A 13,445-nucleotide genomic window follows, 5' to 3' on the forward strand; every position below is an offset into this window, starting at 1 on the left:
GACTAAACGTACAACACAATGTTAACACAAATTGATCGAATTCTGCAGTGTAAAACTTTACAGGGCAGACCACCTATATCAATCACACACACACACACACACACACACACACACACACACACACAGACAATCCATGTGAAACAACACAACACAGGGGCAAAAACTGGCAGTCAATTAGTTCATTAAAAATAAATAAATAAATAAAATAAATCAATGAAAAAGCTTTACAAAATTATCTACTAGCAACCATGGCAGTGCAATGTTGCCTGTGATTTCTGTCATGATCAGTCTACGACAAAACCAAAAAACAAAAAAACAATGAAAAGAGAGAGAGAGAGAAGAACAGAACATATAAAGGAAAGAATGAAAAAGAAAAGAAAAAAAGAAATAAGAAAAAAAAAGAAACTAAAGTTGCCATAAGACACCAAAGCAAAAAAACAAAACAAAACAAAACAAAAAAAACAGACTTTAAGATAACAAGAGAGAGAAGACAAGAAATGAAACTGTGTGCAGTGGTTGACAAGTCCATGAATGCTTTCATCTCCAAGGATTAAAATAAATGGTTAAAACTGGTTTCCTTAAAAATTAACAGACCCACAAGAGTACATGTGCAAGCATATTGAAAGATCCATATATCTGAACTAACTGAAGCACTTGAATTTAACTGCCCCTATAGAATGCACATACACACTCTCACATATACGACTCTCTCTCTCACACACACATACAAACACATACACACACACACACTCTCTCTCTCTCTCTCTCTCACACACACACATAAACACATACACTTTCTCTCTCTCTCTCTCTCTCTCTCTCTCTCTCTCTCACACACACAACTTTGTACACACACTGTATTAATAGTCGAACAGTAGATACAGACACATCCACCAAGGGAGACAGACAGAGGAAGTGACAGAGGGCAGAGTCTGAGACTGAAAGAAAGGGACTCCAGCCACATCACACTGCTTTCCAACCCTGTCAGGATGTGGGCTGTGTGTGTGTGTGTGTGTGTGTGTGTCTGTGACACATTTGTCACAACAAGCCACACACACTAACAGTAACACTATCCTCATCTGTGGCTGCAATCCACAAACCACAGCTATACTATCCCACTACTTGTTAGCAATAGACCAGGTGACACACAGTCACTAGAACAGCACCAAAGATTAAGCAAATAGTGTCTGCAATCTGTGTGTGTGTGTGTGTGTGTGTGTGTGTGTGTGTGCGTGCGTGAGCAGTGAAATCTGCAAGGAAAAGGATTTCATGTACGGAAAATTAGTGCCAGACTGAATAAATAAGGAAAATATTTAACAAAAGAAAAAAAAATGCAGCCTCCGTATTCTTTCTTCTGTCTACATATGTGCAGTTGTGTGAGTGAGTGAGTGAGTGAGTGAGTGAGTGAGTGTGTGAGTGTGTGTGTGTGTGTGTGTGTGTGTGTGTGTGTGTGTGTGCCCCCTTCCTCCCCTCTCCTCCCTTTCTCAATAACTTTCTATCAGCTGGTCGACTGAACTATGTATTATAATCCACACAATTTTACCAAGAAACACACTTTTTTTTTTTTCATCTGCTGTTACTGTTAGTGCAGAATAGTGCAGCAAGTTTAACAATCACTTTTGCTCTGAGGATATTATCATATTCCGTTCACCTGATCCAGAGTTAATAACCTGTTTTGTGAACATTAGTCATCATAATCACAATGACCATACTACCATTTCTGATTATGACACAGATGATGCCTCCTCTTCAAAGTGCCAGCAAACTGAACTGATAAATTAATCAGCAGAGGTAACGAGAAAGCTACACTACGGGGTTTTTTTTTCCCCCCCACAATGACAAGCAACAGACATGCCACAGATCAACTTTCAACAGCTGACAGTAACACTAACAGTTAACACACAAACACAAAAAAAGCCACATACAATACTTTTTTCTTTTTCGAACCAGCATGACAACTTCATTCATGCAATCACTAAAACCAACTGAAATGCACTAGAAAGGTGTCAGAATGAATCCCATAGGTGAACTCCTGAAAAAAAAAAGAACACAGGAGCAAACAAAAAGAAAAACAAAAGAAATTTTTTTTTTTTTTAACTTAAACATAACCATACAGTACAATAAACAATGAATGAAACATAACTGTGGAAACCATTCAAATCATAATAACAAAACTAAAAACCCAAAATGAAAAACGAAAGAAACGCCAAAGCAGAGGACAAGAACGAAAATCATACCTAACGCATCCACCTGAAGGTCTGCAAGGGACAGCAAAAATCACACAGTTCATGTCAGAAAGTCACACCATACCAGCAGCCAATGTTAAAAGTTACCAGCATTACCATTTCTTCACCACCACACCACACAACACCACACTAGGTCCACAACAACCAGTCCACTATGAGAAACTGGGACTACCGATTATGATAATTAATAATAATGCACAAGACAACGAGCTATCAATTACAAAAACTGGAATAACCAATTATAATCACACACCCATTTAAACAAACAACCTATCAGCTACAGAAACTGGGACTACCTAACACAGAAACGCACACTGAAACAAAATACAACAGCAGGAAATTAAATGCAAACCGCTTGCATCATAACCAACAGATTACACCCTAGTTCATTACTCAATGTGTTCTTCTTTCGTTATCTCTCCCTTCAACTCAATCCACCACTATTTCCTTTTTCCTCAGTTTCACTTGGATACACATGAATTTCCTTTTGTGACTGTGGCAGAATAACAATTCTAGAACACAAAGACAACTCTTTTTTTTTTTTTTTAAACGAACTGGATAAGATGGGCACCAAAATGACTTTATTTTTTTATTTTTTTCATTTGTCAATAACTTTCATTTTTAATTCAGATTTGTAGTTAGCTTTTCTAACCTATCTCAAACGGAAAAATGTACGAAATTTACTGTATCAGTTTCAATCCTTTTGAAACTGTTTAAATTCCATTCCTAATCAGTATCAACTAGACAACACCCCTTCTGCATGATAAACATACTTTTTCATTAACATCTATGCATCTGAACAAATGCAAATTTACTCAAGTTCTCACACCTGTTTTAATTCAACTAATCAACAATAACTTATGAAATTGATTACCATCACAAAACATCAGGGAGATGGGTTAGGAGGGGAATGGAAAGGGTGAGTGCAAGAACTCATGTATATGCCCGTATTGCATGCACAACTGCATGCATGCGTGTCAGTGTGTGCATGGGTTCTTATCTAATATCAACAGTGAAAATGTGGGAAAGTGTAATTCAAGTTTTCACATACAGTACCCAACTCTGTAAAACAAAAGCTCACAATATAAACACACAACTCTCTCTCTCTCTCCTCACCCACACGCCCACTTTTTTTTTTTTTAGTTAATCCCTCACATACCATCTTCAGTCCTACTACCCCCCCCCGCCCACCCACCACCCCCCTCACTGCATCCCTTCCAATGGTAACTTCCCCTGTCCAAACAAAACACTTTGTCCCCTATCTAAACTTTGAAAAAGAACAGTAACGGTAACAGTCAGCAAGTATGGGTGAATCAATGAATGATTCAAAAAGTCAAAGTTATTTCACATAGAGTAGTATCTGTTTCAAGCAATCTCTAAATATTGAGTAACGCTTGTAAACCATAAAAAGAAACCCATGAATCACAGGAAAAAAAGACTTTTGTTTTAAAGATAATGATGGAGCTTTGTATCTCCTTCAAACTCATGCTAGTATTGACAACTGTCAAAATATAAGTGTTATTAATTGGTATCTATTTTCTTCTTATTTACCACATTTTCTTGTCAGGTGAAACTAGCAAAAAGCAATATAAACATTCTTTTGAAAAATGAACTTGATGTGGTGACGTGGGTGAATGTTCTGTATAAATTACAACTACTGTCAATTATGAAAGTCATTGGTCATGTTATATTTTTAGTTTTTCACCCAATGATGATGGGGTGGACGAAGGAGGAAGATGAGGTCATCGCCAGATAAAATAAGATGATGTCATCACCTGATAAAATGTATCATCACTGTAAACTTTTAACAAACCTAAACAAAGTTTCACATGTATAAAATAGCCCCATTTCCTTTTTCTCTAGTTTTCTCTGTGCTATTTTTAAGAAGTTATGTGGACAAAAGAATACCAATGAGCAACCAGGAATTCCTGAAACACTATCTTTAACACACACACACACACACACACACACACACACCTCCAACAACTAACAACCTTTTCTACATTACAAGTTCTAAAAATCACTAAACAAAAATACCACTATTTTCTGAAAAAAGCGAACACCAGTGAAAAAGGGCCCTCACTACAAGAGGCAACACCTTAAAGCATGACCCACATGATATATATATATATACATATATATATATAGCAACAAGGAAGCTGTCCACGTATGACAATAGCCAGTGGGTGGAATGATACGTAATTGGTGACGAAGACTGTATATTGGATGAGGAAGTGATCAACAGAGGGCAAAGAGGGCAAGGGACAGTTCCTTATATATATATATATATATATATATATATATATATAGCAACAAGGAACCTGTCCACGTATGACAATAGCCAGTGGGTGGAATGATACGTAACTGGTGAAGAAGACTATACTGGATGAGGGAGTGATCAACAGTGGGCAAAGAGGGCAAGGGACAGTTCCACCCCCAACCCCACATACACACACCTGCCCACCTCTACGGCTGGATGTAATATTATAACTACTGCCACTTAGAACAAATGCCAAAGAACAAATGCCAACAACAGGAGACTAGGCATATGTCCTGGTCAGTAAGGTGATGCCTTACAGTTTACACCCAAGTACAGTGATAACATTACTTATGCCCAAGTATGGTGACACATTACATACCTAAGTATGGTGATACTTTACACCTAAGCAGGGTGACACTTTACACTCATGTTTGGTGAATTTTACACCAATGATTGGTGATGTTTTTCACCATACATTTCACCCAAATTTAGTGACACTTCACACTGAAGTATAATGATAATTTACACCAGCCAAGTTTGGTGAAAATTTCACCGAAGCTGGGTGATATACTTTACACCAGAGTTTGGGTGATGCTTCACATAAAAGTTCAGTTAAACTTTCCACCCAAGTTTGGTAATATTTTACACCCAAGTTTGGTTAAAAAAAAATAAAAATAATAAAAATATTTAAAAAATCACCAATGCTTGCAAACTGCACCAGAAACTGACAATATTTTACACTAAAGTATGGTGAAACTTTCCATCATGTTTGGTGATGGCTTTACAGAAAAGTTTGGCGAACTATCACAAAGTTGGGTGATACTTAACACCCAATATGTATAATGATACTTCACACCGAAATTGGATGAAATACTTTACACCAAAGTTTGGTGTAAATACTGTACATAACTATACCAAAGTGTGGTGATACTCTACACCAAAGTTTGGTGATAGTCTACATCAAAGTTTGGTGATAGTCTACTCACATGTACGGTGATATTTTACACCAATGCATACTTTACACCAAAGTATGGTGATAATTCACACTGAAGTATGATGATACTTTATACCCAAATTAGGCGATACTTCACACCAAAGTGTGGTGACAGTTTACACCAAAGTTTTCAATCCAGTTCGCTTCTACTGAAGCAGAGAGAATGCGACTGCTAAACTAAGGCCAACAAATGATTCACATCCCACTGGGGAAAGAGAGAGAAAGAGTTGCCAAAAAAGAAGAACAGGAAAAAAAAGAATGGGGAAGGGAGGGGAGGGGCTGGAGGCTAAGGGTGAGATACACAGATTTCAAATGGCACTGATGTACACTACGAGTATCAAGAGTGAAGAGCAATGATACTGATAACAACTGGCTAGGAAACAACTTCTGCATAAGCACCTGTGTGTGTGTGTGTGTGTGTGTGTGTGTGTGTGTGTGTGTGTGTGTGTGTGTGTTGACAGAAAGAGAGAGAAAGAGTGTGTGTGTGTGTGTGTGTGTTCTTCTTCAGTTTAACGTCTATTCACTATAAGTGTTTTTTTTAGACGGAAAGGAGTAAAGTAGTGTATAAAGGAAAGGGAATGCATGTGAATATTAGTGTATCAAAAAACAAAACAAAAAATGTGTGTGTGTGTGTGTGTGTGCGCGCGCGCGCACACACATACATGCCCATAAACAGCAATCACACAAAAGTATAAGTTCTATAACTGTGTGCAAACAACTCATTGCCAATTTCTGATGACAGGTACGACATTAACTGACGAGTGACATCTGTCACATAAAACCTACAGCCAGCAGTTGAATCATCTTCAAAATCAACTAACTCCAGTTCTTTTAAAACCCTTTTTTTTTAAATTATTATCTAATAAATAATTTTTTTTTTTTAAATATCTAATAAATAAATTAACACTTGGTTGCAAGTTACTTTGAATTCTTTTAATTAAGCAACACAAAGTCACACACCTTAAATCACAACCACTGAATTTGATTTTGTTACTGTACTCATTTGCGGTACAAATATAGAACTTTTTAATGCTCCTTTGCCTCATGCAGATTTCTGTTGGTTTGTTTTTTTGTTGGTTTGTTGTTTGGTTTTTTTCAATTAAGCTTAGAATCATTCTGGCAGCACATTCATCTCTGGGTAGTTGCTGAACAGAGGATGGAAAATGAACAAGGATAATACTGGCATTTAGCATCTGATGAGGTAAAAAAAAAAAAAAAAAATCTATAGCAAAGGCTTGGGGATCACACTGATTTTAGAGTGGCTTTTATTGTCACAAGCAGCATGTGGATCTATTCAATTTCCAAACTATCTCAATCTGGATGAAGCAAGCAGATTCGCTTCATATTTTGTGCCTTTTGGTAACACTCCTGAAAACATAATAATGCTATTGCTTGATATCTAAATGCAACAAAGCCTTGGCCAAGATCTGATTATTTCTTTTTCTCTTTTCTCTTTTGTTCATTAGAACTCAGACATGTTTCCTGTGAAACTGGACTTGCACATCATAATTCTGCCTTGATACCAATCTAATACAATAAAGTGCCAAAGCAGTTATGTTCGGTTGCGTCAGTTTGGGTTTAATTCAAGACTGGCTGATGAGATTATTCAATTTCCATTTTTTGTTACCCACTCATGAAAAAAAAACACACACACGCACGCACACACACGCACGCACACACGCACACGCCCACACACACTTCACCAGTTCCACATCCTTTGTGGAAACTACAGCTGTCTCTACAACATATCTTTAGTTTAAATAGCAGATGATAACAAGACTCTGACCAGACTGTAACAGTTCTGTCAATTTTTTTTTTTTTCCTATTTGCTCAAAACATGCTTTTGGCAGAGTAACAATATGTTAAATAATATAAGAAATATCATCATATTTATATATTTATTCATACTTATCCAGAAAAGAAACAACAAATATTGCTTTCTTCATAGAACAAATAAGCATAGTCACTACAACATCATGTGTTAAGATAGCATTTTTAAATCAGCATGGGCAGAAACTGAACAAGCCCAGAATCCATGAAATTCATAGAAACTGATTATAGAAGCAAGTGCACTGCCAACACAACAGTCAGTGCAAATTGAATCTCACAGCAGTATGACTATAAGAAGTTATCTATGAAAGAAATATATATAATATACTTAGGAAAGGAATACAAAAAGTAAACTAAATTTGTAATATATAAATATGCCGATAGATACATAGAAGCACAGATAGAAAGACAGAAAATAGATAACTATTTTAATAAACTAAAGATTGCAAGAAGTTATGGCTTTCTGGGTTAATGAGTCTTGACAGACCAAAAAAAAAAAAAAAGGATCACTTTCTTTTTTCTTTTCTTAATGAATTTCGCTTCCTTACATAATAAAAATTTCACAAATTTAAATCATAAAAAAAAAAAACCACTAGTATTTTGGAAACAAGTATAGTCATGACTCATACCAGGATGTTCAGTTTGGGGAGGGTCAGGAATGTTACACAACTTACAGGGGTGGGGGGGAAACGTGAGCAGGTAAGGGAAATAACTGTGGATGGGAAAGGGAAATAGGAGAACGGGCAATGAGTGATGACTGACCATGCGGGGTTAATTTCATACACATTCATCAATACACTCATCAATATCACACTCTTATAACATGGACCACATTTTCAAAAAATGAGAATGCATAGACTAATTTGCTCCTATTTCTTAATAAGACTTTCCACTGCAATTTACCCTCTGTTTCGTAAAAGCTTTTTGGTTCAGATATGAAGAAATTCAAAGCAGATGAAAGTAAACCAAATCTGTCAGCAGTCCTTCCATTCACTTAATTAAATTTTAATAACTAATTAGTCAACATGTACTGTTCCTCTTTGAGCTATTGTAACATTTCTCAAGTTTGATGTTTTCAATCCATAAACACAAATCGCACACACACACACACACACACACACACACAAACGCATTTCCCCACCCATACACAGTTCAGGTCAAAACTGTGATGACTATAACATCAGGTGAGAAATTCATCAGACCCAAGTTTGCTTACTGATAAAACGTGAGCAGTTATCAAACAACAGTTTGGGCGGCAAACAACAAGTGAACATGAACAAGAACCTCAGCAAGCGTTCCCGCTACAAAGCAGAAAGAGTACAGGGTGGAAACCAACGGAACAGAGGGTGGGAACAAAAGGAAGCCACTTGCATCTTGGGACTGCCTATAACACTCTGCTCATTGGAGGCTGCCCCCACTTCCGGCACGGACAATCTTTAAAATGCCAACAGAGGATAACAAAGCAAAACAAAACAAAATTACACAAGGCAACTCAAATAAAACACACCTACAGTATGTTTACACATATAATTCCACTGTACATAAACCACAGCAAAACCGAAACTCCACACTAGTATTTAAACAGCAAAGCAAACAAAACTAAAGCAAAACAAAAACAGTGAGATGAATCCAAACAATCCACTCCACATTTTTCATTCACATATGAATTATGCCTCTGAATGCTGAAAATTAAGGCTTGATCATAAAATCATATAAAACAGTTTTTGTTGCTGTTTTTTGCAGGCATCAAAATCAAACGACCGAAGCAGCAGAATGACACCTGACCCCACCATTACTCTTTTACAAAAAAAAGTATAATATAACCACACCTCATCTTTCAAGATTACCAGAATGCAAAATGAAAATACACACGCACACACATTTAACTTGCACAACCATAGGAAAAGAATAGAAAAAAAAAAATCAGCAAAAGTGAAAGAAATAAAATGTTGTTTGAATACCGTGTGGCTTTCAAAAATCTGAAACAATTCAGTATGAGCTTGCACTTCAAGAAAAACAGCTATTTGCTAATTTTGATTGATGAAACACTGAAACAGTTAAAAAGAGTAAAAATCTATTCTGTGTTCACTTTAGCAAATTTCTTTATTTCCAAAATCTATAAATAAAAATACTTTTAAAAGGTTGTTCATAACATGGTACAAGTGTGGATGGAACTCCGCATGCGTAAAATATATTTGAAATAATGTATGATAAATTGCATACGCATAAGCTCATGTCTGTGAATGTGTGAACATGAAAACACATGCATCCTCAAACAGAAGTTGTGTGTGTGTGTGTGCATGTGTGTGTGTGAGCTTCCATGCGTTTGCATGCATACGTGTGTGTGCATGTGTGCATGCGTGAGTATGCATGCTTGCGTGAGTGCGTGTGCGCAAGTTGTGTGTGTATGCGTGTGTGTTTGCGTGCAATTGCATGCCTTTGTGTGCATGTGTATGTGTGCATGCATTCTTACTCATTCACATGGTGTAATGTTTGCCCTACTTCCGAATTCAATTATGATGAACACATTGCACAGCATATAAACATTCTTAATATATGAGGAGCATTCTGATGCTGTTCATATCATCGTCAAATAATTCAGATTATAAAAAAAAAATTAAAGGTGGATAACACAACAAAAAACATGTTCACAGTACAGCACATTTTTTTTTTTAATAAAATGGATGGGGAGGATAAAGAGAGAAGACATGTGTACAACAGGATATAATATATATTATATATATGTAAAATAAGAACATATTGCTCTTTGGGAGGAAGCATGCCAGTAGTGAGTCTGATAAGTGATATTACCCAAAACAAGAAAGTGATTAAACATACATATATATATAAATATCCATTCCACAATAGCATCACACTCTTACTGTTACCAGAGTCAGAATTTTTCACCAAGTAATACCATCTTCTAAGTGTACAGCTTCAAGATTAACTTTATCATTAAAACAAAACAAAAAAAAAGACATTTCAGAAGCAGCCATCGCAGTGTGACAGTGAGTGCATTCACAACATGATGGAAAAGCTCAAAAGACAACAGAAATCAAACAACTCACATCAGTGGCACACCATTTTCAAAGTACACAACAACAAAACCAACAACAACAACAAAAAAAAAAAAAAAAAAGAGAGAGAGAGAGAGAGAGAGAAATCAACAAACATTGTTCACACACATTTCTCAAAAGTAAACACAACACAAAGGCACTCTTTTTTTTTTTTCTAAACAATCACACAGATTCCAAGTTGTCCACAACATCAACAAACATAACTCATAAACCTTTTTTCTTTTTTTTCAAATTCCAACTCCAAGTCATCCACAAACACAACTGTTCAGAAAACACAAAATCTTTCAGTTATTTACAACATCCACAAACATAACTATTCATAAAAAAAAAAAATAATTCAAATAATTCCAAGGCACTCACAACACCCACAAACTGATTAGTAAAAAAAAATTTTTTTTAAAATAAAAAAAAAAAAAAAAGTTATTCACAACATCCAAAAAACATAACTGATTTTTTTTCTTTCTTTTTTTTTCTTCTTTTTTTTAACAAAAAAAAAAGGGGGAAAAACCAAAAGAGTCCAAGTTATCAACAACACCCACAACCATTCCTGTACACAACAGAAGTCAGGAGTTAAGTACAGCAGCACACACCCTCCCTCCCTCCTCCCTCCCCACACCACCTCAAGTCCACCCACCCACCCACCGACCCACTCACCTGACGCTGCCCTCCGAGGTGCTGGGCACAGACAGGATGACGGGGATGGCACTCTGGGTCTGGCTGTTCAGCACCGCCATGTTGCGGTAGATCTCCACCTCCGACCGCGGGGCGTTGACCATGGCGCAGCCAAGGTAGGTCACTCCGTTGAAGACCGTGCAGTCCCCCATGGGCAGCGTGGGTAGAGACGTGGACCGCCCCCGATCTGTAGCAGCAGTTTGTGTCTGGGTCACTTCACGTGGAAATTGTATAGGAGACATGGCAGGATCTATACAGAGTTCATTTTGGTTAACTAAATGTGTCATATTTTGTGTACAGATTAGAAAAAAAGTATCTGTGTTGCTTTTGGTTGTTATTCTTGCAAAATTTTGCTGTTATTTACGTGATTTTGTACTCCTAATGTTGTGAGTGGGGTTGTCTGGTTTTTTTGTTTGTTTTTCTGCCACTTTTCTGAAACACTGTGGTGCTTGTTTCTTTCTTTCTCTCTCTCTCTCTCTCACACAACGAGTAATAATAATAATAATAATAATAATAATGTAGTGTCCTTTCTCTCTAAGAGTTCTGGGAGCTTCACATGAAAGAAAATGGTTGCATGAATAATTCATGACCACTCTTTCTCAAAACCCATCCCTCCACCACCCCCTCACTCTCCCTCTCTCATTTGTCAAGCATCCAAACTGAGCTGACACGGATGGTGCTGGATAAGAGAAGCTGAGAGTGCTTTAGTGAAGAGCGAATGGCAGAGATCTATAGAATCAGATGCATGGATATGATAACTAACTCTGTACCTGAAATTGTTTGCTTTTCCCCATCATTGTCCTGTAATACTCATACTGGTGTATTTCTCTTTACTTCTCTTTCTCTCTCTAATATAGATTAGCATGGACATGGACTGGAAGAACTGGCCATGCCTAAAATCTTGATCCTTGAATAAAAATGTTTGGAGTTTGGAGTTCTCTCTCAGTCTATCTGTGTGCCAATAAATATGCAAACTCAAGTACATGATTTTTTTTTTCCATCGAGTTTATTGTGAGCATCTAAAGATTAGCTGGGATAAATTGGAAGAACAATGTTTGCCTAAAATCTCTATCCATGAGTGATGAAGTACTGAGTTCTGGAGAGAAAAAAAAAGTATCTTGTCACAAACACCTTGTCAAAAGGGCCTTGGTTTGAAATCATCAATGAACTCTGCATCAAGAACTATTAAGTTCTGCTATGACTTTGCTTTCATCCCCTTCTCAGCTCTGTGAGTCTGTGAAGCAGCAAACCTCAACAAGGGGCACTGATGCAAAGCGTAAATCCTGCAAAATTGGTTTGATACTTCACTATGCTGACAAACCTTCAGGCCTTGATCAATTTGCACACACAGACTCTTTGACGCCAATCAATTTTCATCAGCCTCACAATAATTTTCAACTTGGCTGGTATAGTGACCTACGGTTTGTTTTTATCATCTGCTTTTTATTCAGGGACTCCACTATGAAGAATAGTCAATCCAACTCAATGGGGTGCTACACAGAACTGTCTACCAGATTCCTCAAGGCCAGTCGGTTGTGTTTCAAAAGCCTGGGTCTATACTGCAAATGTTTTTCTGTCCATTCTGTCAATCCACCGTTACTTCTGATTTCCCCTCCATCTCTCTCCCTCAACAGTCCGTTGGAGTGTTGTTTGATTAAGCAAGGCCACTGGAGCTTGTTACATGACGATGATGTTTTCATGCCAAGTCAAATTCACCAGAAAGCTGCCTGCCATGTATCAGGCTGCACACATCAAAGCAAGACACAGCTGTCAGGTAATCCAAAACCACATGATGGTTGCCTGGTAATGGATGGCATAAAAAAATGATTAAGCCTTTCACTTCCGACCAGGGCTATATCCGCAGTTTTGGGGTAACTACATAATCAGGTGTCCAGCTACTCATTTGCATAAGCTTACCGCCCTTGCAAAGGGCGACTGCCTTGCTGAGAGTTCAAAGCAAATTCTCAGCCAGTTTTTGTTCAATTCTGATGCAGTTTTTCTGCGTTTTATATCGCGAAAATCTGTTCAGCATTTCAACATGGCTGCCAGAATGTACAGTACAGAAGACTTGGCTAGAATTTTGTTTAATTTTCCGCACATCAACAATAGCAACTACGAAAACATAATAGAAAACAAAAGTAATGTTGTTGATCAACTGAAATGATTCTGGTTTGCATGCTACAAGGTACATCAACAGGAAGGGGGCGGGGTCGTGTCAGAAGTGGGCAAAGAAAAAACCCAATATTTTAGCTTGAAGTTGAAAACTTCATTTTGGGGTTTTCAACTATTATGAAACCTTCCAGATGAAAGCTTGTAGCTGAAATATTGTTTACACAAATTACAATGAGTTTTGTGTTGTAATATTG

General features: G+C 37.2%; 1 protein-coding gene across 4 annotated transcripts in view; it reads right to left on the bottom strand.

The window, feature by feature from the left end:
- The window catches only part of LOC143276200 (rab GTPase-activating protein 1-like), a 56,876-nt gene that overhangs the window by 40,002 nt on the left and 3,429 nt on the right, over nucleotides 1-13,445 (bottom strand). Inside the window, exons 3-5 of one of the 4 annotated variants that reach the window (XM_076580646.1) lie at nucleotides 11,062-11,266; nucleotides 8,702-8,764; nucleotides 2,238-2,258 (exon numbers count right to left, since the gene is read on the bottom strand). In XM_076580646.1, the coding sequence (XP_076436761.1) occupies nucleotides 2,238-2,258; nucleotides 8,702-8,764; nucleotides 11,062-11,266 (289 nt within the window). Of the gene's footprint in view, nucleotides 1-2,237; nucleotides 2,259-8,701; nucleotides 8,765-9,291; nucleotides 9,310-11,061; nucleotides 11,267-13,445 lie in introns of all 4 variants that reach the window. The other 3 variants (XM_076580647.1, XM_076580648.1, XM_076580649.1) reach the window with 3 other exon arrangements.

This window comes from Babylonia areolata, chromosome 31 (genome assembly GCF_041734735.1).
Source record: "Babylonia areolata isolate BAREFJ2019XMU chromosome 31, ASM4173473v1, whole genome shotgun sequence".
Classification (NCBI taxonomy): domain Eukaryota; kingdom Metazoa; phylum Mollusca; class Gastropoda; order Neogastropoda; family Buccinidae; genus Babylonia; species Babylonia areolata.